Here is a 24,829-nt window from a genome sequence, read left to right as displayed (position 1 = left end):
CGCAAGATTCTTATTAAGAAGGGGAGTTTGGGATTGTTGACTCTTATTAAGTTTGGATAAAAAAAATCTCAGCATTTTTGCTCCTCTTTGGTTAAATTGTCTCCTAATTTGGGATTGTCTCTCCTTTCTAACTGTAAGGAAAACCAGTATGAAGATTTTAAATATCCAGTTGAGACACACTGCAAAATCCTCCATTTCCAGAGTCCCAGTCTGTCTATCTTATCATCATTTATTCCATGATTATAACTATATTTTAAATAGTCATGGCAAAAGTAACTTATACTGTGCTAATTTACTAGGTTCTTTACAAGCAAAGAGTAAATCAGGTTCCCTGCGCCTTTAATCAATGCTTTTTAAAATTAATGCAGCATGTAGGAAATCTCCTTCCCAACCAGTGAGTCTTCGATGCAGTCTGCATGTTTTTATTCAGATCTCATAGAGACAATAAACTCTAGACTGCTACTTTTTCTGGAGCTATGGACTACAGCTCCCAGCATACCACACTACCTGACAGCTTGTCTGTGATTGGCCAGATCATCTTCTATTTGGAGCTCTGCATGTGAGTGCAGCTGTGCTGGAGGAAGGCAGCCTTTTGCTGGCTATGAAGAAAGGTAAGTGAGGTCTGCTGTGCACTTCATAGGGAATGGGATTTTTTTTAATACTCAGTTTCCTTCTGACTCAGCTACTGCTGCATTCCTCCCTTAAGCAGCTTCCTTAAAAATGCATGCTTTGCCCTGAAGTATATTTAGAGCAACTTACAACAGTCCTGTGTGGAGAGCCAGGACTTGCTGCTGCATTGAAGATGTACTCAGAAAGGAGCATGCATTATTTTAAAAAAAGAAGCAGAAAAAAGGAGATTATCACACTCTTAAGAGCTATTAAAAACGAATGTGGTACAAATCCACTGTATTTAACACTAGCTATTTCATTCTTTCCATAGAGAAGTTTGACTAGCTAGTCCAGCAGAAAACTGAAGTTCCAAAGTGAAAGTGGTTTGATTTTTTTGTTTCACTTGATTTTACCATTGAACAAATTTGCTGACATTTCCTCCCCCATGTCATTACGAAAGGAAAGATATTTGGCTTTATCCTGCTCTTCCAGATCTAAATTCCATCATCTCTCTCCTACTAAAGGATTGCTGCACTTCGCTGCCGTGCATGTGTGAGGTATTTGGTTTTCTTGGACTGCTGACTCTTCCAGGGACATTAAAAGCTTCTCAGAGGAAAGCTGATGTTTGGATATTAATAAATGTACAGTGTCTGTACTGATTTCTGAATGTTTGATCTTGTGCAGATAAAATAAACATTAGGGCCACCCAGGGCTAACCCCATGACATGGAACTGAGAGCTGTCTGGTTTCACTTCATTCCCAATGTGGCATGGAAAATACCTTTCCCCAGTAACAAGCCAAACAATCCAAAAAGACTCCATCTCCGTCCCCTGCCTGCCCCTCCCCCCTTTTCCAGCTCTAGTTCTCCAAACAGTATCTCCTTATTAATTGAATTGTTACCTCAGAACTGATTAGAAACAATCAAACATGAGGATTAGGACTCAGCATTGAACTCTTCCAAAGGCCATTAACGTACTGGATTCATATCTCTGTTTTTAAAGGTCTTTTAGGCAGAACACATGTACACTGTGAACTTTATTTTAAATACTCTAAAGATTAATTGAACAGCATGATGGAAGAAATGAGAGAGTGTGAGTGAATAGCTGCTTGATGTTTGTATCCTCAGATGTCAGTTCATTACCAAAGTTAGAAACCAACTGATGCAGCAAACTCAAGAAGTCCTCATTTAGAACTTGCTCTCTTCTTGAGAAACAAAGAGAGTAGCTTTGTGCAACTAAACTGTCTCTAACCAACACTTATGCCACATTTTCCAGTACATTATGTGACATGTGAAATGGCAGTGGTTTCTTTTACCATTTAACACTGCCCCATAGGTGTTTATTGCTCCATTTGATTTAGATGTGTGTATTTATTTATTCTAAATAAGTTCTAAAACACCAAAAAGCAGGCACCATGACCACTTGCAGTCTCTCTCACAAAAATTGTACTGTTTGCATGATTTGTATATGTTTTGTTTATTTACCTGTCATTGCATCATGTAAGAAAAGTGGAATTGTCAGGGAAATGGACTTTAACTCTTGCATACGATACTTTGTCCAAATACCATTTTTTCAGTGATTGTAGTGTTCATGAAGATGCAGATTAGTAGCCTGGAGACCAGTGTCCTCCATTCACACAACATTTATGGTACAGACAGTAGTGCAAATTTCCCCCTTCCCACTCAGCCAGAGTGCATAAGGACTGCTCTGGAGGTACCATCTCTAGGAGTGGGAGTTGAGCAGGGGATCTATGGTAGTCAGTCTTGACCTCTTGACTGAGACTGCCAGCAGGGTCATCTATCAGTGCTAGCTGCAGTAGTCATTTCATGAAATCATGCCTTGTCCGTTGGAAATCAGAGAGAGGCTGCCATCTTACGTCATAAGTTCCCAAGCAGCCATCAGACAATAATGATTTCCTTCTGTCATTACTGACCTTGGCTGGATTTGCACTGAATGGATATAATTTTAAGAGGTTTGGCTTAGAAGCAAATCTGTATCAAAGAAAAGTCTGAATCTGTACTAGCCCAGGCTGTCAAAGATGGACTCATGACCCGTTTGTGTTAAAGCTCATTGGGTCATGGCTGAGAAGCTGTGTGAGGGAATTCTGCAATACATTAGTGTGACCAAACAGTACATAGTTGTGTGGGCAGGGGGGTATCCTCAAGCACTGCCAGTCATTTAATCTACATAACAGCAAACATTTCTTACATAACTGAAAGAATCCTAAAGCCAGGGAATTTAGTTTAAATTTGCAGTGGTGCAGAGTGGTTAGCAGAGCCACATAAACAATCTCTGTCTGTCACTATATGTCCTGCTTGAAAAGTTCAGGGGGAGAAATTAAAATAAGATGATTGTAATATAGAAAGAACATGCTGATGGCTATGGAAAATTGCCTGGTTTTGCTTCTCGTTGGGCCAGACTCAGTCACTTGTAGTCACAGTATTTTATTCTACAAGTAGTCCCATTGACATAAGTGAACCAACTTGTGAAATAAGGTATGAATCAACTGTGAGGAAGGCTGGAAGAATCTGTCCCCCTAAGTTTCTCCTTTTATCTCATGTATTTGTCCGATCCCTTCAGTGGGACAATTGTGGTAACCTTCTGACAGACTGGTGTGCCCTTCCATTCAAACTTTTGTTTTTCATGCTGAGTCAGAAGTGCCCAGATTTCAAAGAAAATTAGGTGGCACTTATGATTTCTGGGTATGTGCTTAAGGCCAGAATAATCTGTCCCTTGTGTTATTAAATATACTCATTTATGAATTCCATGATTAACTTTCCCAGCCCTGTTTCCATTTTTATCTAAAGTTACCTTGGATCAGCTATTTTGCAGTTTGAGCAAAGTTGCTCCTAACAAAATATACTATTCCTAATATATTTGCATTTGGTAGTAGAGGTGGTAGGGGAAAGTTTATAGTGTGGAGATCCCAAGAAGCCAAATCACAAATCTTACATTTAGTGTTAAGTATGTTACTCCCCTGTATAATGATATGGGAGGATTTTCGGCTCTCTTTGCAGGAATTCTTTTCTGACAAAAAAATTGCTAAAGCTGGACCCTCTGAGATTCTTTCCAAAGGCAAATTATTGTTGAGAAAGCCTCAGCAGCATGTGTATTTATTTGTTCCTGCAACATCTGAAATGTGCCCTCTCTTTATTTTCACTCAGGTTAAACTAGTTGGAAACCACTCACTAAATATTTAACAGTGTAAGCAGTTGTGAGGAAGCAGTTGCTCGATAAAAGAGGATTGGGGGGGAAAAGACTCATTAATTTCAAAAGCATTGTGGCTCTTTTACAAGGCAGTTGTTAAGTGGATTCTGCAGCAGGAGACGTGATTTATAGCATTAAATAATTATGCTGAAGGTATTTAGCAAAAATGAGCAGGCAGAACACTGTGTCTTTAAAAAGTCAGCCATGAAATAGAAGGCAGTTGGTGCAGCTTGTATGTGGTTCCTAACGTCATGCTGGCTCTAAGCCAGCCTGATCTTATTTCACTGTGTCAAATTGTACCTCCTTATTGAATTCCTTTGCCAGCCTACTTTATGAAAGAAATCCTTGGGGGTTCTTTTGCTGTTCTTGATAAGCTTATAAAAATGATTTGTTTTAGTTGCTTGTAGGTAGGTTTTTCTTTTTTACTTTTTTCCTAGAAAAATGACAATGTGGTGTAATGTTGCCTAGTGAATGATTTCTGAGATGCTTATAAAATGGTGAATGTGTGTAACACAGTTTCCAAAATCTTTCCTTGTACATTGGAAAAGAAAAAAAAGCAACTTTCAGTAGATAATCTCAGTAATTAAAAACTGCAAGTTTTTGTGTTTGTGTGTATGTGTGTGCTGTAAATGAAAATACCACACACCTGCAGCTTTATTTATTCTTTTAATCTTGTTTCACTGTCTCAGGGAGAATGTTTCGCAAATAGTATAATTTTTTAACTTGTCATTTTGCAGTAATCTCCTTACACGAAGTAAGAAGTATTTGGGGGAATTGTATTAAATTATGTGATCTACAATGCAGGAAGAAGCACCTTTTTGATTAGTTTGTAATAGTTGTATTTGGTGTTTTGCATCCTGTTAATTATATATTAAATATGGTAATGGTTTTTCAAAAGGTGCTTTAAACATTAATTTACATAATAGATTTGTGTAAACTTTACATAGATGTAATGATTTCCCATTCTTTTCTCCTTCAAAGGGCTCTGTGACATTTCATAGCTGTCCATTAATGCCACAGCAAGAACATCTTGAATATTTAGTTAGTTACACAGAGCTCTGTGAAACAGGACTGACTTGCTGAGGAAAAAAAAAAGTCTTGGGTCACCTCTGCGCTTCTCACATGAAGATGATAATGGTGAAAAAAATACATACTGTGAAAATATCCCCACACGCTGCTGGGGAGGAAGGGAGAACAAATTGTATTATCTTCAATTTATATATGAGTCCCAGTTTCTCATCCTCTGCACTCACTAGCTCAGGAAGGATAGATTTTGTGGTTAAGGCATAGAAGGAGGCCTCAGCAGATGTGGGTTCAATTCCTGGTTCTGCCACAAATCTCCTGTGAAACCTTGGGTAAATCACTTAGCTCAGTAATACTCAGACTGAAGCTCGGGAGCCGCAAGTGGTTCTTTAACGTGTCTCTTGCAGCTCTTTGCAGCACATGATATTAAAACACTGTGTGATTTAATTATTAACCAATCTAAGTTGTTCACCAATTAGGATGCATTTTCTATGTTATTAACCAACTGTAAAATACTTGGTTGTGAGAATGATGTATATATAAACAAACAATGAATTCACACTATTGTGGTTCTTTTGAGTAATGTTGATCGCTAATTTGGCTCCTGAACCACTGAGGTCTGAGTGTCATTGACTTAGTTCATCTGTGCCAAAGTTCCCCACCTGTAAAATGTGCATACGTGATACTGTCCTACCTCACAGGGATATTGTGAGAATAAATTAATTACACATATGTAAAATGCTAGAGTAACGGGGGGCATAAAAAAGCCTATAAATAAATATTATAAAGTACTTTATTGGAAAAGGGTCAAATTGAAAATTCAGTCTTTGTCTGTAGAGCAAAGAGTACCTTTGGAGTTTGATCATCACCTTTTCCTATTTTATTTGAGATTATCAGCTTTGCCCAGCTGTTGAGGAAAGGAGGGCCCTGACTGCGCTTTTTCTGTCCAATGGGAAGGTGGTGGTGTTCAGGAGAACACTCATTTCTGTTACATTATATTGTTCTTTTGTATTTGCTGATAATTAAACACAGCTTTTTCTCCCCCCCTTATTGATTAGTTGCTGAAGTTAAAGAAACCTCTAACCTCTCCATGCTATCTGTTGACATGGAAAACAAGGAGAATGGCTCTCTGGATGTCAAAAAGTAAGTGAATCCTTGGCGTACACTATATGTAGACAACAAAGAGATTTTGTTTTTAGTTTTAATTTCTCCAGAATAATGTGGTTGGGGGTGGAGGGAACCAGTGTATTTATTGGTTTACAAACTTTTCCCATTTGCCGTTGTCTTTATTGCATTCCAGCTGGGAAACCGAGGTCTCAGACATTACATTGTTTAAAGGGGGCATCCTGGGTGGGTCGTTCCAACCAAGACTGTTAAGGAATTCATTTTTCCACTCTGCATGTGAAAACAGAAACATAAAGCAAATATGCACTGTGTACCTGATTATGTCAAGTTCATAATGCTCTGTGGACTAAAATGCTTTGTTCTTCTTTGAGTAATTGTCCCTCTGGGTGCTCCATCCAAGTGTGTGCGTGTCCGGGCACTTTCAACGGGAGATGTTTTTAATCAGCAGTGCCCATGGATCCACACCTTTGCCCTACACATTCCCATGCTCTGGTCCAAAGGTATATAAGGAAGGGCTGACCTGCCACTGCTCCAGTTCCTTTTGAGCCATTTGCGGCTTGAGTTGGAGTGTCACGGTATTCGCTTGCAAGCTTTGACCCAGCTTGCTTGTTTTCTTCTTTTATTTATTCATATTTTCTTTATTTACTATGCTGTTTCTTATTTTAATTTTCAACAAATAATTGTGCTTTCTGGGGGTCATCCCCCCACTTCTTTTGTTTGCGGTCAGGGCATCCACAATCCTTGGCCTCTGCTGGTTTGTGGCCCCTTTTCCTGTGTAGTTTATGCCCCAAACCCCAGGCTACAAACCATGCCAGACATGCCACAGTTCTTTTCTCTTCAGCGATGGGCATTCCAGCTGCCTCAGTGCGTCTTATGTCCCCTCAAAGGGTAAGATCTGCTCCAGCTTCAGGAGAAGATCCAGGAAGCTGAGTGAGGACAGACTGAAACTACTCCTTATGGAGGATTCTTTGAGACAGCTTTGTGCTTTGAAAACCCCTTACACACACACACTCCATACATCAGCCTCAGCAAGATCCTCTCAGGGTCCTCTGGCTTCTTTGGCTCCAGCTCTGATAAACAGAGACCAACAGGCAGTTTCAGAGACTTCAAAGTCTTCTAAAAATGAAAGCTCCCATTCTCCTGACAGGGAACCTGAAAGAAAGGCAAAATCACGCCAAAGTACACAGAGCAGGGAAATCTCACATCCCTGTATGGGTACAACCAAGGCTGCTACCTCTTCCAGTATTGACATGTCAGTAACACCACGAAAGATTTCGAGCAGACGTACTGAGAAGTCTATCGGCAAGCAACCTGGTGCAGGACCTTTGTGGATACCTGGATCAGAGCCGTCCACACACAGATTCCTCGAAGAACAGGGTCTCCTCAGAGAAACTATCTTTCGCCCCTGTTCTGGTGTTCTGTTCCTCAGGTCAGAAACAGTGTATAGACTGCCCATCTGCGGTATCGCTCAATATTCTTAATTTGTAGGAACATTGGCTAGGATCACTGGTACTGGCCAGATTTCTCTCTCTCCAGGATCTCCAAGTCAAAGAAGATCCTGAATCTCTCTTGCTGACGAGTACTGAGAGAAATATCCTGTTGATACTAACTTACTCTCCAGAGTCAATATATCCCCTGGTGCTGCCACACTGCTACATAGAGACTCAGCGACTGGTACGATGGGACTGTAGGCATCGCCTAGGCTTCCGATACTGATGCGACCTTTGGTACTGATTTCCTAGCTCCTCTACTGTATGCAGGGGGTGATACCTTCTCAGACTCAGACATTTCCATCCAAGACTCCACCATCTTCCCATTCCGACTTCCCTCTCCGCGGGTATATCCCAAGGATGAGACTGCGGGAACCAGTGGGCAGTTGTCCCATCAACCTTGGCAGGACCCTATCAGAACGGGCTTTCTGAACCCTTGGGCCCTGTGATGGGGCATGTTCCCCATTCTCACCCTGAAGGGGTTAATGTAGGCCAAAGGGGCCAATTAACATATTAGGCTACAAGATGGGGATAGTTCGGCTGAAAGGAAAGCCCTAATTAGGAAAAGCTCACCTATGTAGGAACAGGCAGGGCTTCCATAAAGCCAGGGAGCTGATAGCAGAAAGGGATAGCAGGAAGTATTCTGCAGTCACTCCTTTTGGGAAGGGAGTTATGTTTGGGGCTACAGAATTTAGTCTGAAGTTACTCCCTGGGAGGAGGGAGTTTGCACTGGCGAACCAAGAGGTGGGAGCCAGAAGGAGTAAAAATGGCTCAGGGAAAGGGCAGCAAAGTTCAGGATGGTGCAGACTTTACCTGTTGTTTCAAGGGTCCCTGAGCTGGAACCCGGCATAGAGGGCAGCCAGTGGGGGAATGGCATCATCAGGGCAGTGAATGAGAAGACTGCCTCATGCTGTTTGTAGGGGAAACTTTGATAGCCCAGAAGGGGAGGACTATCGTGACCTGGCTAGAGGGCCAAGCACCTTGAGTAGCAGAATGCGAGAGAGAGCAGCAGCAGGACATGCAGTGAGCAGCAGAAGGGGTCCTTGGACCTAGAAAGAGCTAATCCCCAGAGCAGCCAGGAGGAGGTGCCTTGAGCGGTGAGTAGAGCATGCCATGAAAGACCCCTTATAGTGATCAGCTAGTCTCATGCAATAGAACTCACCAGGAACAACAGCCACTGGTACCCAGGGACCCTATTCCCCAGGCAGATCCTCCTGGGGGACAAGAGTTAAGGGCAGAGGAGGCGGTATCTCCATTGGTTAAGTCCTCCTCCTCAACAGATAAGGCAGTTTTGCCCATCCACCATCCTATGTAGAAGACTTCAAGACTTTCCAAGAGCTAATGAAAAGAATAGTAGAGGCCCTGCAGATCCCCTTGGAGGTGATACAGGAACCTCAACGCTCCCTGGTGGATATTTTGCAGACCTCCCCTCATGAAAAGATTGCATTGGCTAGCAACGAGGTTCTACTCTTACCAGCCTATACAATATGGCAAACTCTGGCGACCATTCTGCCTACCTGAAAGAGGACTGCCAAAAACTACTAAGTACTTGCCAAAGGTTCAAGTATCTTTTCTCCCATCCCTCCCCAAACTCTCTGGTGGTCAACACTGAACAAAAGAAATAGTATTGGTCAGATCGACCCTTCACGATAAAGAGCTCAAGCACCTGGACCCCCTCAGCCACAAGAACTATTCCTCAGCTAGCAGAATTCTACCTTCATTAGATCCAGAGGAATTGTTTGTTGCCCTCAACTTCCAGGATGCATATTTCCATATGGCTAGTAATCCAGCTCACAGATGATTCTTACAGTTTGTTGTGGGCAACAACCATTGCAAGCAGTGGGTTCTTCTTCTTGCTCTTTCAGCCACCAAGAGAGTCTTCACAAAAGTCCTCTTGGTTATCACAGCCCATCTTTGACAAACGGGAATAGTCATCCTTCCCTATCTGGATGACTCGCTCTTCCAGGGTCGCTCCTTCCTCCAGGTACAGTCGGCAACCTGCAAGGCCCTACCCTTCTTCCACTCTCTGGGCCTCCATTTCTGCATAAAAGTCTACCTTTGACACCTGTCCACACACAGACTTCATTGGAGCCGCTCTAGACTCTGCAACTGCCAGAGCATACCTACCTCCCAGACAGGTTCCCCACAAATTCCAGTCTCATTTCTACACTGCAACAGAGTCCCCAAACCACTGCGAAGGGGTTTCCTTCAACTTTTGGGACACATGGCAGTTTGTACATTTGTGATACTCCATGCAAGACTTCACTTTTGGTGTCTTCATGCCTGGCTCAGATCTGTTTACAATCCCAACAAACACATGCTGTCTGTCCCTCAGAGAGCCCTCAGTTCTCTCAATTGGTTGAGAGACTCCCATGAGGTATCTCTCCCTAGCCATCTTTCTCCTAAATCCTCTTTCACCATGAGACTCTGTGACTCCAGCCTCACTGTGGGAATGAACTTTACCTAGGGGTAACCCTCAGGAAAATATATTTCAAAGGGGGACTGGACTATGAAGTGTGGGGCAAAAACACCCTGCCAGTGGGTAGCACAGCAGCAGTGCCTAAGGGGAGAAGTGTCCCAGCTGGGAGTCACCTATCTACCTGTTCCAAGGACAGTTCTATTCCCCTCCTGACTTCTCGTCCCATCCAGAGGTTATGTCAGATGGACATGATACATACATTTGGTGCAATGTCTTGTCTGAAATCATGTATTTAAAATTTTTTATCTAAAAACCTCCGGGACCTGCTATTTTTATTCCTTTTGACATCAGTGCAGCTTCTTCATCTTGTTCCCACCTAGCACCACTGTTTAGATTTGACCAATAAACTGCGTGCATGCGTGTGCACATGTGCAGACACATACTCTGACTTGGCTGGCTGCAGGCCTGCTGCTTGGGGATATGAACTGCTTTCAGACATCGTCCTTCTTTTGTCCCTCTAAGTAAATAGACTGCACAGTGATGGGCACAATATAAAACACAAGCAGATAAATCAGATAAATGGTTCCCAATCTCTCTCCTCCGCTCCTGTGCTGCATCTCATCACAAGATGATGGTGCAACACCTTATTACCACATAACATCAAGATCTTTGATGACAGCTATCAAAACTGGTGAGCTTCCCCTCCTATTTGGATCTACTTTAAGCACTGCTTACAGCACAGCAATATGATTTATTTATGTAATAACTATACATAGATCATACCATGTATGTCCATTCCGAAACCACCCTCAATTAGCAGCCTCATCGTTACCATGGGTGTTACAGGGGGAAAGTAATCAAAACATGGATGGCTTATATTTAATTATTTTCTCCTTAGGCTCATGTGATAAAGGCTCAGCTGCTATCTGAAGGTGGCTGTTTAAAGCTGGTGGGTAATGTAATTAAATTGAATAGAAGCTGTGGTTTCCAAGTGAACATATACAGTGTGTGTGCTTATGTACAAAATCTGTACTTGGCACTACGTTAAGGAGGTTATAAATAGCTTTAGTAAAATCTGTTTTTTCACACAGTTTTTTCAAGGTTCTGCTGTATCTTTCCAGACCTTTCTGCTTCCACCACATGATGGCAATAAAGGCACAACACACAGGGACTGTGGTGAAAAGCAAACAGGCCACAACTTTATTCATAATCCGTGCATCTGGTACCTGGCTATTCAACCTGTCAGGTCACAAAGCACCAGCCACTTTAAGGTTTTAAGGTGCCCTCTGTGCCGGACATAAACAGGTATATATGGCTTAAGCTATGATTCTCACAAATTCCCCTTCCTTGTCAAAAGAATTGAACTGTGCACAATAATAAGGCAAATAAGGTCAGTCCACAGTCTGGGAGCCAAGAGAGCAGTTTACAAATCCAGCCAGTCTCCACTGGATTCTGCCACACCCCTTCCAGTCTTTTGGTCCGGAATTTTTTAAACCACCTCTCACTTGAGGTCTAGCAAGACACTTTTACTTATGTTGTGAGGCAGGAACTTGCATTTATTGGGACAAGTTAATCACTAGTGTAGCTCCATTAAGTTAATGTATTTTTACCTGGCGTGAATCTGGACAATTATGCATAAATGTTTCCTATACTGTAAGAGCAATAGCATGGAGAACTAAAAGCTAAAAATAAAAATAGACTTTTTAAAATGTTCCTTACATTTGAAGCATAATAAGCTTGAAATTAATTTATCAGTAAACAAAATTTAATAGACCTTTTTCACCTTAAGTTTTTCATTTGATGATCAGTAGAAAGAATATATAAAATTCACCACTTTTGTAATGCTCAATTTTTTAAAATTTTAAATGGAATGATGATGCAGACTGTAAATGTGATGTGAGGGGTATATTCTGCACCTTGAGGAAAATTCAAAGATTTATGTAATACTTGTAAACTCCACTCCTACAAAATACAGAAAGTCTGTGAATGTTGAGTGGACAGAGGTTTTTATAGTATATTTCATTTTTTAAGCATCACAATTTGAGCAACAAGAAAAATCTTAAATTAAAATGCATTCTTTATTTAACAGAAATTCTACAAGTATTCTGCAGTACTGATCCCAGATTGCAAGACCTTTGTTTGCAGTGAACAGTATCTTACCCCACAAGTAGCCCCACTGAAATTAGTGGATCTGTTCGTAAGGTATTTTCAGTTAGAGTAATCAGTCTGGCCCTAACTTACTGTAGTTTTTGGCCACTGCTGTGGAATGCTTTTGTATTAGATTTGATGAGTGACAGAAAATGTTTTTAAAAGGGCTAAAATGCTAATGTACAAGCATGTTACCCTGCAACGCTAAAGATCCAGAATTCTGTTGTTACATACAAATATAGATCCCAGGAGTCAGAGGAGAAGCAACAGACACTAAGCTCACCACCCTCCTTCACAGGATTCAGCCAGTCACACAACTGGGAGACCCCCAATGCGCTAAGCGAAGTCTGAGCTGCCATCTGCATTTCTGCCCTCTGCTCTTCGTGGCTGGTCAAAAGCAGTAAGGAGACCATGGACCCTCTGCTGACAGAGATTATCTGTGCCTCTTTCAGTGAAATCAATCTTTCTGCCACTCTGAAACGCATAACGGTCTGGCGTGGCTGCCTGACTAAGCCTGGGCAAGATGGAAGTGGTGATGGTGGGAAGAGGAACCTTTTGAAGAACAAACTGAAATCAGACTCCAGAGCACATCACCTAGTGCTCGGCATGCTGTTTTGACTCTCTGTCCAATATGGCCATAATCTACAATGTGAATACTCACCTTCATGGCCCAAAATGGGCTTGGCCTTTGTTAAAGCAGGATCATATAACTTCCTAAAATCACAAACCACCACTATAGTAATCAGGAATGGTGGAGCCCTCTGCAGTTACAATGATGGGGGCCACATAGGTATCTAAATAGCTTCCCGCAGTAAGAGTAAGACTCATTGGAGCAGGGACTAGACTGTCTCAGCAGCAGGAACTGCTTCCATCACAGTGATCCTAGATCATCTCACTAGTTTTGATGTAAGAGGCAAGACTCACCACTTTGGCCTTAGCAATCCAAGCATAGCTCCGTATAGACAGATGCAGGAAAAGAAGAGAGAAGGAAATGTGAGGCAGGAGAATTAATTTTTAAATACACGCTAATAGCATTTTCACAGGAGTAGATAGTACTGTACAGTCTTTTTGAGTGCTTGTATTCTTACATGAGCTTTGATCGCTCTTGCATTCCATAGGTGAATTATAAATACATAGATATACATATATGTGCTGTGCATCTGGGATTAGACCCCAAAGCTAAAGACTGCCCAGAAATGAAAGATACAGTTGATGTTGTTGTCTTTCATGTTCAAACTAAAGGCAGCTAGAGCTGTAAGTCTCTGTGCCAGGTTTCTGCCCTTGGACACATGCATGCAAAGCCCAGTGGCTACAATGAAATTTTGGGGCACATATCTGAAGGCTGAATTTTGCCTTCTATTTATTTATACTCATATTCAAAATATGTATTATGAAGACCTTTGGCTGTGGCTGTTTCTCTCTTGGGAATCCCTTTAAATCATTTGAGACTGTGGAAGTGTTTATCCTGATTTCAGAAACGGACGTAAATTAATTCTTGTTATTTCCTCATTGATGTTACAACTGGGCCATTAATAGGGATGGCACAGTTCAAATGGAGAATATCTGTGGCTGAACTTCTTTTGTACACTGAAAGCTGCAGCTGTAGGAGCATTTTATAAAAGCAGGTGTTTCCTGTGAGGTATTACTTGCTGTTCATCTCCTTAAATTACTGGATGAAAGGCAGAGTCAGGCCACTTGTGTGCAGGTTTTACTAACAACTTGTAGAGCCAAAAAGGTTATCTGAGATAAGGTAGGTTAAGGATAAGCAATGCTGTCTGGCATCACTCGGAATTAATAACTAATGGGTAACATTCTGAATGATTTGTTGTTTCTGCTGCTTCTGAAAGCAATTGGCTGAGGTCAAGCACAGAAAGGAATCAATTCTGACTGTGTTTAACAGATGTTTTCTGGGATTCTTAACTGATTAGAAAATCCATGGTTTTGTTAAGTCTTAAAGGCAATTTTGAAAGACTTGTATAACAGAAGCATGGAGAGTGCTTAATGGTGGAGTTGCATCCCTGATTCATCAGAGTGTTTATGTATATATTCTGTTAGGGATATCGACATTGGGGATGCACACATGAAGGATATCTAAAGGAAGCACAATCTAGTCTATAAAAAGACTGGGGAAAATCAAATGCAATATACTGAAATCATTCGTTTGTACAAAGTTTGGTAGCAGAAAACAAATAGTAAACAAAATCTTGGGGGACTGGTCCCAAATCTTGGTCGGTCTTGTGCTCCAAGGCCAATAGGGGGCTGGAGAGCTGTGAAGGCAGGATGTTCAGCCCTGACAGGAGAGGAAGTCTCTATTGACCCCTTCTGGCCAACTTGAGGACAAGCATTAATGTATTCTCAAGGGAGAGGCAGCCAGCCTTTCTCTGGTTTCCTTGACACTGGGTCTTTGAAGTGGGGAAGAATGTGGGTGACTGTCATTTCTCTAAGGGGGTCCTGGAGGATACCTCCCCTCATGGAGAAAAAGTAAGTGGGTTGCACACACAGAAGCAGCATACAATATGCAAACACATAGTGATTACCTGTCTACATTTGCATTTTGTAGTTCAGTAGAGAATGGGAGGCCTCCTGACCCTGCTGACTGGGCTGTCACTGATGTCGTAAATTACTTCAGAACAGCAGGATTTGAAGAACAAGCCAATGCTTTTCAAGAACAGGTAAAATCTATTTGGACTGCCTGCCACCATTCTTTGACTCCTCACATGTTCACTGTTGGGGCTGGTTGTACACAGGTTAGTGCATGGTAAGACTTCTTGAAAGGGAACATTGTGGGTGAAAACCACTGGGATTATTACCTTTAAAACAATATCCTCATTTTGTGGGACATGCACGGTTGCTGGAGGAAGGTGTTCTTGTGATCAAAGCGCTAGACTGGGAGCTCAAGAATCTCAGCTCTGTTCTTGACTTGGCCACAGCCTTTCAGTGTGATCTCAGGAAAATAACTCTCTGTGCCTAAGCTTCACCATCTGTATCATGGGGATAGTACTTCCCTACCCCTAGGAATGTGGCAAGGATAAGTTGGTTAATGTTTATAAATTGCTGAAATCCTCAGAAGGAAAGTGCTATTGAAGAATTATGTCCACAAGTTCACTTGGGTGCTGCTTTGTTCCCTGGAAGTCGTCTTCTCTTGGTTTGAGGAAAGGTTCCTTGATTAAAGTCATTACAAGTGAGCAGGAAACGGAGTCAAAAGTAGGGGGAAAGCACTGGCCTTCTTGCATAGCTGCAGCACGTTGCACGTTGAGAAAGATGTTGGATCTTCACTTGCTGGGTTGCTGGAGAGGAGGCACAAGACGCTGATGATGCTTTTAATCTCAGGTTCTCAGACTGTTCCTACAGCATTTCTGCCATCTGAGTAGCAGCGAAGCCAGAGGAGGTGACACTGTCTCCTTGGATGAAAGGTTCCCAAAGTAGCTGCCTTGATGTGAGAGGGAAGGATTTGTGAAGAAGAATCAATGAAAAAGGCAACCAGGGACTGATCACTCAGGAAGCTCTTAATGGAATATGGAGCCATTCTCCTTCTGGTCACTGCTTCCTGGTTCAGTATCAACAAACATGACAACCACCTTTGGTCTGTGTGGAATGAGTTTGGTCTGTCTGGTGTTGAGTGGACAAGCGTCCATGTAACCATCATCATTACTGGTATTGACTGACCACTTGCTGGCAGTGTGTCAGCTGGTAGGCTAATGACTAAATGTGCCATTGAAATTGGCCGGCTTGCACACAGCTGAGGAGCAGCAGTGGGGCAGTGCAGGGGAATTTGCATTAGAACTGCCCGTGATATGGTTGCCTCCTTTGTAGTTACATCTCTAGATCTGTCAGTCTGGCACCGTTCCTGATCACTGAGACCCAAATGTTCAAACTTGGGTGCTTAAAGTTAGGCACCAAAATTCATGTTCAGGCATCTAGATAATTGGTCTGATTTTCCAGAATGCTGAGCAGTCATGACTCAAGATCATTGACATCTGTGGGTGCTTAGTAGTTCTGGAGATGAGGCCATCATACATCCAGGTTTGAAAACTTAGGCCAAAATGTATTTTAACAAAAGAACAAATAAATAAGTTGTCTTCTGTGAAAATCTTCTCTCCATAATGAAGTTATGGGAATGTACCTACTTGGAAACAGTTTTATTTTTATTCTCTGCATCCTTCAAGGGGATGTTTTTATTAAAAGCGTCTTATTTCATTTAATTTAGGATCTGATAAACTACAAAATTTTGGCCAGATAGAAATCACAACTGTCAAAACTGCATAGTAATAATCTCTTCCCTGACATTCCATTTCTGCCTATTTTCTTTGATTTTTACAGTTTTTGCAAAATAACGTTTTTTGCAGCTGACAAACAATTTTTTGTTTGACATCTTGAATCTCTGTATATATGTAACACATGAATAAATAAACCACATTTTAAAAAAACCATACAATTCAACAAACCCCTTTTTAATTTGACCTAAAAGTTATATTTCTAGCATGCCTGTTTTAGCAAGGATTTAACACATTTCAAGACCTTGCCTTTTACATTCTGATATCTGAAGCTTTAGCACTAAAAGACTTCAGTAATTTAATGGAGAAGGCTCTAAACTTTGATACAAATCTTCTGTTTTCTACCCCACCCATCCATCCTTTCAGGACCTCCATTAAGCATTTCAAAAGTTGCAGCCCTAAACTCCCCTCTCACAGACGAAAAGCCTGTCAAAATGCTGTCCTAGCTTTTTTTGTTTGGCAGAGAGCAGTTCAGTGCTAAAATGAAATACAGGCTTTCCCAAAAAATATGTGGCCTTCAAAAAAGGTATAAAATTAGCTTCTTGCTACTGAGTTAATCTAGCTCAGCAGTTCTCAGACTGTGGGTTGGGACCCCAAAGTGGGTCCCAATTGGGGTCGCCAGGGCTAGCGTTCAACTTGCTGGGGCCTGGATCTAAAGCTGAAGCCTGAGCCCCACTCTTTGATTTCAGCCCTGGGCAACAAGGCTCAAGTTACAGCCCCTCCCCCCCCCCAGGGCTGAAGCCCTCTGGCTTCGGCTTTGGCCCACCTGGGTTCAGGCTTCAGCTTTGACCCACATGCCTGGGGCAGTCGGGCTCAGGCTCAGGCTTCGGTGCCCCCTCCCAGGGTTGTATAGTACATTTTGTTGTCAGAAGGGGGTTGCAGTGCAATGAAGTTTGAGAACCGCTGCTCTAGCTGACCTCAAAGCCTGAGAAATGAAATCCCAGCTGATTGGAATTTGAGTGCAGCCTGGTAGCTAAATTTAGTCTCTTTCTTGTGGGGGAAAAAAAGCCTTGTTACTTTTGGGTAATTCTCTGGAAGGGCTCGAGGAACCTCTTTCTACAGCTGCTGTCAACTTTTCAGTATATTTTACATTTAAAGATGAGTAATCAGGCAGACAAGAGATTTGACTGAGTCCATTACTACTTTAACACCTGCCAAGAACATCTCGTGTCTCCGTTCTGCCAGCCGAGGTAGGATGGTTTTATGATTAAGAAAGACACAGTCTAAGGAGTCAGGGGCTCTGGCTTTTCTTCCTGACTCTGACCCAGATGCCTGTGTCAGTTCAGTCAAGAATCTTAACCTCTTTGTGCCTCAGTTGCCTTGTCAATGATACGGCAATAATAATGGCCAGCCTTACTGTGCTCTTGTGAGGCTGACTCACTAATATCTGTAAAGCTTTTGAGATCACCTCATGGAAGGCACTATAGAGAAAGTGCTAAGCACTATTTTTATTATGATGAAGGTAGGTCAGCAGTTGTGGTTTTGTGAGGAAAGCTGCTTGTCATTTATCTATGTGTGTTTCTGTTAATTGTTGGATCTACAAGGGTCCTCAGATGTTTATCATCAGGACACCCAGCTAGGGCAGCAGAGAGAGATCTCTAACTGTGCTGGCACTGGCTGCTGCCTCCTGGCTATCCTGTGTGAAATTGCAGCAAGAGTTAATGCTCTCTCAGGACTTTCCACCCTTACTTCTGTGCTTGCCTGAGGGCGGGAATGGACCGACATGCATACATGGTGGCTCTCTCCCCACCCCCTAGCCAGACACACTTGCAGGGGGAAAGTGACTGAATGTGTGGAGGGAAACATCCCACATAACCCACATGTCAGCTAATAACCATGTGTTGTGACTTTAGTTTATTTGCATATTGCCATCCATTGGTTAAGGTACCCTTGCTATGGAAAATTGTTCTCCCCTGAACTGCTTTCATTAAGCAGGGGGATATATGGGCCATTATTTTATATAGTGGTTAGCTACAACATCTGTATTAGGGAATTGGAAAATGTGATTGCTTGCCTTGTTCTCAACTCCCACTGTTTGCATAATAGTAACAGTCTGCACTTTCTTGTAATGAGATTTATAATACATCTCTAGATGGTCATCCATAAAATACCCTGATAAATGGCTCAAAGATGCTTTAAAATATGTCTTTAAAATATGTCTTACAGATAAAGAAAAAGATCTGAGGAAGAGCTCTGTGAAGCTCGAAAGCCTGTCCCTGGTCCAATAAAAGATACTACCTAACCCACTTTGTCTCTCTCAGATGAAGAAAAAGACCTTTTAAAAAAACTGTATATTGTGAATGCTAGTGTAAGTGGTTGCTGATAAGGTGCTTATATTTCTGGTGGTATTATTAAATCTTAATATCTTTCAGATTTCAGTGGATGTAAGTCAGTTTCAGTGGAAGAAATTACTATAAAAAAAGTGAAAATAGCAAATTAGCAGGGAACGAGTTGTAACAGTGAGGTAGTGCAAGATAGAGGGAAATTAGAGAAGAGGAAAGATGCAGAATATTGAAACAGAAAATATGGGCCATAAACATTCTGAACTATTGGCTCAAAGAGCAAGATACTAAAATAGCCTGCAACACATCTCCAAGGCTGAATTCGAAGAGCTTTTCTAGTATATCTGCACTGTTTCAGCAGAAAACTTTAGTCCTGACAATGCAGCTGGCATGTGTGCATGACTTGATGTGTGAAACCCCTTTGCCATGTGTTATGACTTGGTATATTTAACAGATAAAGCAAAACTTTCAGTGCCAGGTACCAAAAACAATAATATTCATTGTTGTTGTAGCCAGAGGGTTTATTTCATTAATGCTAAATTTGACTCTTCAAAACCATTGTCACAATACCTTAACCAATGGGTGGCAATATACAAATGAACTAAAGTCATAACACATGGTTATTAGCTGACTTATCTCTGATGTCACAATCCCCCCTCCAATAATGACTTCTTCATAGCTATCTTGAAAGCAGACTGTTGGTCAAAAAGCAGCCAGTTTTCCCTGTCTCTCTGTAATGAAGATACTTTTACAAAAACATGAAGGAGCACAGAGACACATTTTGCAACTCACATTAATGCCAAACCTGTTTTCTTTTTAAAAAATTGTGATATTACTCAACCATATTAAACTTCAGGGACAGAGAGAGTGCAAAGAGGAATTAGAGTTTCACTGGATTGCCAATGATTACTGAAGACAGAGACTGAATTTTGCTGCTGAGACCATCTTGACAAGATGGTGAATTATTATGATGTTCTAGGTGTTCGAAGAAATGCCTCCGCAGATGACATTAAAAAGGCATATCGAAAACTGGCATTAAAGGTTCACCCTGATAAAAACCCAGAGAACAGAGAGGCAGCAGAGAGGAAATTCATAGAAGTATCTAAGGCATATGAGGTTTTATCTGATGCCAAAAAAAGGGATGTCTATGACATGTTTAGTGAAGGAGGTGTAAGTGGAAAAGAAAGAAGAGGTAGAGGTGAGGGAGGTGGAGGGAAAGGTAGAGGTAAAGCGAATGGCAGAGATGGGAGTCACTTTGATTCTGAATTCCAGTTGAATAGCCCCCACACAGATACATTTAGCGGAATGGACTCCTTTACAGTGAAACTCTGGGATGATCTACTTGATGGCATTTCTGGCATTCGGCAAGGACTCCATGGAAGAAGACGAAGAGGTGGTGAAGGATACTCTGTCTCTATTGTTGGAGTGTCTCCTATTTCAGGGACTGGATTTACTTCATTTGGTTCCCAGCGAGTTGGGGGCTGCTCTTCATCCTCCATCACGTCATTGAACAACAGTGGGAAAGGCAACTTCAAATCAGTCATAACAACCAGCAAAATAGTTAATGGCATCAAAATCACTACAAAGAGAATTGTGATGAATGGAGAAGAGAGAGTAGAAACCATTATTAACCATTAAAATTCTCAACAACAATTGGTAAGAGGCAGCTACCACATTTGGATAATATGATATTGAAAACACACATTTGCCAGAAATGTTAAACTTTGATGAGCTTCGTCTGAGGGACTAACAAGAGTATAATGCAGGGGGCAGATCTCAACCAAAATCTACTTTTGGTTTACTGTGACCTAATTGAAAATATTTATAAGCAGTTCTTCCAAAGTCATTATGTGTGGGTGTCGTAGACTTTTCAGTTAACTCTTGGGTTATCATTAATGCATATATTTTGTCTGTAAAATTGTTGTGAATTCTCTGTGCACCTTACATTTATTAATATTTATCCAAAGTGAAGAATGATCAGCGTTCAGGCCAGTCAATACTTACAAACGGTAAATGCTTACATGTGATTCTTAGGTTTTCTATTTTGTTTGAATTGTGAACCCAATGGCTACTGTGCTCTGAAATTAACATTCCCAGTACACAGTTTATTCATTTCAATTAATAAGGAAAAATGTGGCATTGGAAGATGTAAATAAAAAATAACAACCCATTTCTGGTGGGTTGTTTTCTTGCTTCACATAAATGCTGGCAGCTTAGTACATTTTGATAACTAACAATGTATATTTATATTATAGGCAAATAGCAATGGATGTCGGCAGTAAACTGGGTCGAAGTTATTTGCTAACAAATTATAAATCAATAAATGTTGTTGTTTTTGTGGAAGAAAGAATAAAACAATGTAGGCAAACTGTGTAAAGCTACACACTTCTCTGGGACTTGATGACCTCAGAAAGCACTCCAGCAACACTGTGATGCCAAAAATGTATTGCTCATTAGGTTACTTTGATGTGTGTATAGAGCCATTTAGGTGTAGTCTGCATTATGTGGCTTGTGCCACACAATATCATTACAGCCCTGTGCGAGGGGAAGGATAGTCTTGTGGTGATGGCACAGGACTGGAACTCAAGGTCTGTGGGTTCTGTTCCTGGCTCTGTTATATTGGTGAAGTCACTTACAGGCAAATTTGTAAAGGTGACCTTGGATTTTAGGGTGGTATTTTCAAAAGCACCGAAGTGACATACAATCTAAATATACAGGACAGACAAAGCTAGGGAGAAAGGAAGTATCACCACCTTCTTTTAAAAGGCAGGGAACTGAGGCACACTGACTTGCCAAAGATCACACAAAACAGTCTATGGCAGAGCTGAAACTTGAACTAAGATCTTCTGTGTCACAAGTCACTGTGTTAGCCAGAAGATCACCCTTCCTGCCATAGCTAATAATTAAAACATTTATCTGTATCTGTGAATTTGAAACAAATAACTGGGGAAAATTTCAAATGTGGATGCTTCTAGTTAGGCACCTGAATAAATAACATAATTTCTAGAGGTGCTGGAGTCAATCGATACTACAGGAGGAAGCACTTTTGAAAATCAGCCCATCAGCAGATGTCATCATTTGTTTACATGTTTACAGTTTATGGAAAAAATAGAGCATAGAATTTCTATTTTTCATTAATGATCTTCTTTAGTATACTTCTGTCTATGGAGAACAGTTTTGTAATCTTTTAGATGTCTATGTTGCCCTTAATTACTCGTTAATTCTTTTTCCAGGAAATTGATGGCAAATCATTGCTATTGATGACAAGAAATGATGTGTTGACTGGACTTTCGTTAAAACTGGGACCAGCTCTGAAAATCTATGAATATCATGTTAAACCTCTACAGACGCAACATCTAAAGAACAATTCTTTATAGCGAATGGGCTAATTGGGGTCATGTTGTGCCTCAAATAATAAATAAGCAATTTGGTTTCATATGATGGAACTTTGTAAAGAGAGAATATATGTCTTAAGAATTTCAACCAAATGGAAATTATATATATCCTATTGGATAGATTTGGCAATATACTGTACTATGACTGAACTGAAGGTGGTGGTGTGGATTTTCACATGGTACATAATTATTTTCTCTTCCAGCTCCTTAAAGGGAATACATTGAGATGGTTAAGTCATATTCTGACCAAAAAGTGAAGAATGGTAGTTCTTCATTTCTAAGACAGACAAGAGGTTGATTTTCAAGAATTACTTAAAATACTCTTAAAAGTTTACATATATTTAGAGGGGGGAAGCAAAAGTACATTCTGATTTATGTCAAATATGCACTGAAGTTACTGCTCCTTGTAATTTTTGTGACTGGATTGGGATTTGCCAACTCACCCCTTTTTGAAAAGGGTCCTATTTTTGACCTTATTAAGGTTTATTTGTGGTATATTGCAATGTTTAAAGCTGTACGTACAATTAACATAGCACCTTCTATAGCAGAAGGCCTAGCTGAGAGGTGAAGCTCAGTTGCGTATTTTTGGCGGTGTTCATATTTTCAGCTTGTTTTCACTCAGTTTCATTGGCAGTTCTAAATAAGGTATACTTCTTTGTTTGAAAGAGCGTGTGTTGCTTTGTAAAACAAAAAAAGTTCATTTTATTTTAATTTATAAAAACTTTGTAACAAATTTTGCAGAATATTGTATAAAAAGTAGATTTCTGCAGTTTTTTTAAAAAAAATATTGTATTTCATGGTGTTGCAATGAATGATTTTGATATTTTACTTGATTTATTGTTTGAATACTTGTTTCCAAAAACATGAAAGAAGTTGTCTTGTTACTGTAGATCTCTGTTAAAAGAGAGTTTTGTTCAATCTGTTTGTTCTAGTTCCCTATTTAATTGGCTATTGGCTACCCCAATAAAGCATTGCTTATGTTTTAATTCAGTTTATTTCAGAGCTATCTACTCACTCTGTATTTCCTTAGATGTGGTATATGAGGGATCCCGTTTCTTTTTCTCCAGCCAGCCAATAGTGGGGGAGATCAGGAGACTTCTTAATGTTCAGCCTTGTTGTATTTATTTAAATTTTGTGCTTTCTTACCTGTCCATCCATACTTTTGGATCAGTTATGCAGCTGGTGTGAACTGGCATAGCCCCAATTACATCTAAGCAATCACAGATACACAGATATTCTTTCTTACCCTCTGAGGATAAAATACTCATTACACAAGGCACACTTAGGATCTTTTGCTTTTCCAAATAGGGGTTGTCTTTAAGGGGAAGGGAAAACTATAGAAATAGTGAACCAAGATTAACGTGGGAAGATGATGACGCATATGTACCAACCTTTTTCAAATCATTTGTCTATGTATTAATGGATCTGATTCTCTTTCCTTTCACTGATGTTATTATGCATTGATTAATGGTGAATAGAGGTGACTTTCAAAGTCCACATACAGGTCCTTTGTTCCACTTAGCTTCTCTTATGCCCTGTGTACGTGGTGCAGATACTTCGTTCTGGCCCTCTGCAGAGGGATGAAGTTCATTCTGAATGCCCAGGACCATGGTAGACACCTTCCAAAACCACGAGACAGTTACCATCCCTGCTACAAAGAGCACTCTGACCATCTCATAAAGTTTAGGACATTCCCTAAACACACAATGTGAGATACAACACAGATGAGGTGGAGTAGAGGACGTAGAGCAAGGGGAAGACACTAATGGCAGTGTTGTGGGGAACAAGTGGGAAAGAATGATGTGGTGGGAGGCGATTGCGAGGAAGATGTTGCATTGCTGGGAAGAAGGTGAGAGGGAGTGGAGGAGGAAGAGGTGCCTGTCAGCCAGGTTGGAGTAAGGCTAGGGAGATTTAGGATACTGTATTACATTTGCTATTCTATTCTCAAAAGACAAATTTGGTTTATAACATCTCAGGCACATTCTGTAAATTAGTAAATGATCCAAAAAGTAATTTCTATATCAAAGAATTATGCAAGTTTGTTAGAAAAATTAGGAAGTGTCCACTCCAAAGTGGGAAGTTAAAATGTCCAGAATGCAATTATGTTGGCTTGTTGATTGCTTTGCAATTGCCCTTGCCATGTTTTAGTGAGCAAATAACCCTTTGTCTTGGTCAGGCCTTTAATAAGGCATGCAAGCTTTCCAGAGGCTAGCAGAAATGACTTGAATTCAAAAGCAGATGCATTTAATTTCTGTTCCTCTTTTAATCAGCACTGCTAATGGTCTTATACAAGCAGAGGCCTAATGGAAAGCTCACTAGCAGCATGGAAGAAGATTTGGCCGGACAATGTACAGAATACAAGCAAGTTTGCTACTGTTTATGATTTTTACTGTTTCTGTCTCTTCCTGTTAGTGTTGGAGTTTTTTGTCCTACCGCAGTTTTTACACACAGTCTATTATGTGTTTGTTTTGTTAAATTCTTGTTGGTGCCTCTGAAAAAAATCAATTTAACAACAGATTGGTAGTGTTTTTAAAGAGGAAGCAAAAGCCAGAAGTTTTTCAGCTAACCGCCCCTACATTTTCCCTCACTAAAACTGTAACTGATGTAATGTAAAGGAAGATACTGTCAAATGGATTGTTCACCTCTTTGTAGTTACAGACACACACACATAAATTGGCATAAACCATTTAATCTTGTGTGTGTGTGTGTGTGTGTGTGTGCATGCACAGTACATACTGTGTGTGTTTGTGTAGATAGATACTTTATACCACACAAATATTGAATGGAATTTAGGTTCACAGTAGAAAACGATTGCCCCACACTTTAAAAAGGAACCCAACAGTGGGATATAATGTGAA

General features: G+C 40.8%; 2 protein-coding genes across 2 annotated transcripts; both read left to right on the top strand.

The window, feature by feature from the left end:
- The first annotated feature begins 591 nt into the window (after positions 1-591).
- SAMD13 (sterile alpha motif domain containing 13) lies at positions 592-22,928 on the top strand. The gene is made up of 4 exons (XM_067538265.1): positions 592-611; positions 5,897-5,981; positions 14,581-14,692; positions 21,810-22,928. Exons 1-4 carry the CDS (start codon positions 602-604, stop codon positions 21,951-21,953), a joined length of 351 nt encoding a protein of 116 aa, XP_067394366.1. The 5' UTR covers positions 592-601; the 3' UTR covers positions 21,954-22,928.
- On the top strand, positions 18,849-21,655 carry LOC137146778 (dnaJ homolog subfamily B member 6-like). The gene has a single exon (XM_067538264.1). It carries the CDS (start codon positions 19,531-19,533, stop codon positions 20,212-20,214), a length of 684 nt encoding a protein of 227 aa, XP_067394365.1. The 5' UTR covers positions 18,849-19,530; the 3' UTR covers positions 20,215-21,655.
- Positions 22,929-24,829: the final 1,901 nt, after the last annotated feature.

Source organism: Emydura macquarii, unplaced genomic scaffold (genome assembly GCF_026122565.2).
Source record: "Emydura macquarii macquarii isolate MOO-44397 ecotype Brisbane River unplaced genomic scaffold, CSIRO-AGI_Emac_v2 contig_480, whole genome shotgun sequence".
Lineage (NCBI taxonomy): Eukaryota > Metazoa > Chordata > Testudines > Chelidae > Emydura > Emydura macquarii.
The sequence above is the reverse complement of the archived record's forward strand: the minus strand, read 5'-3'. Positions and strand labels throughout refer to the sequence as shown.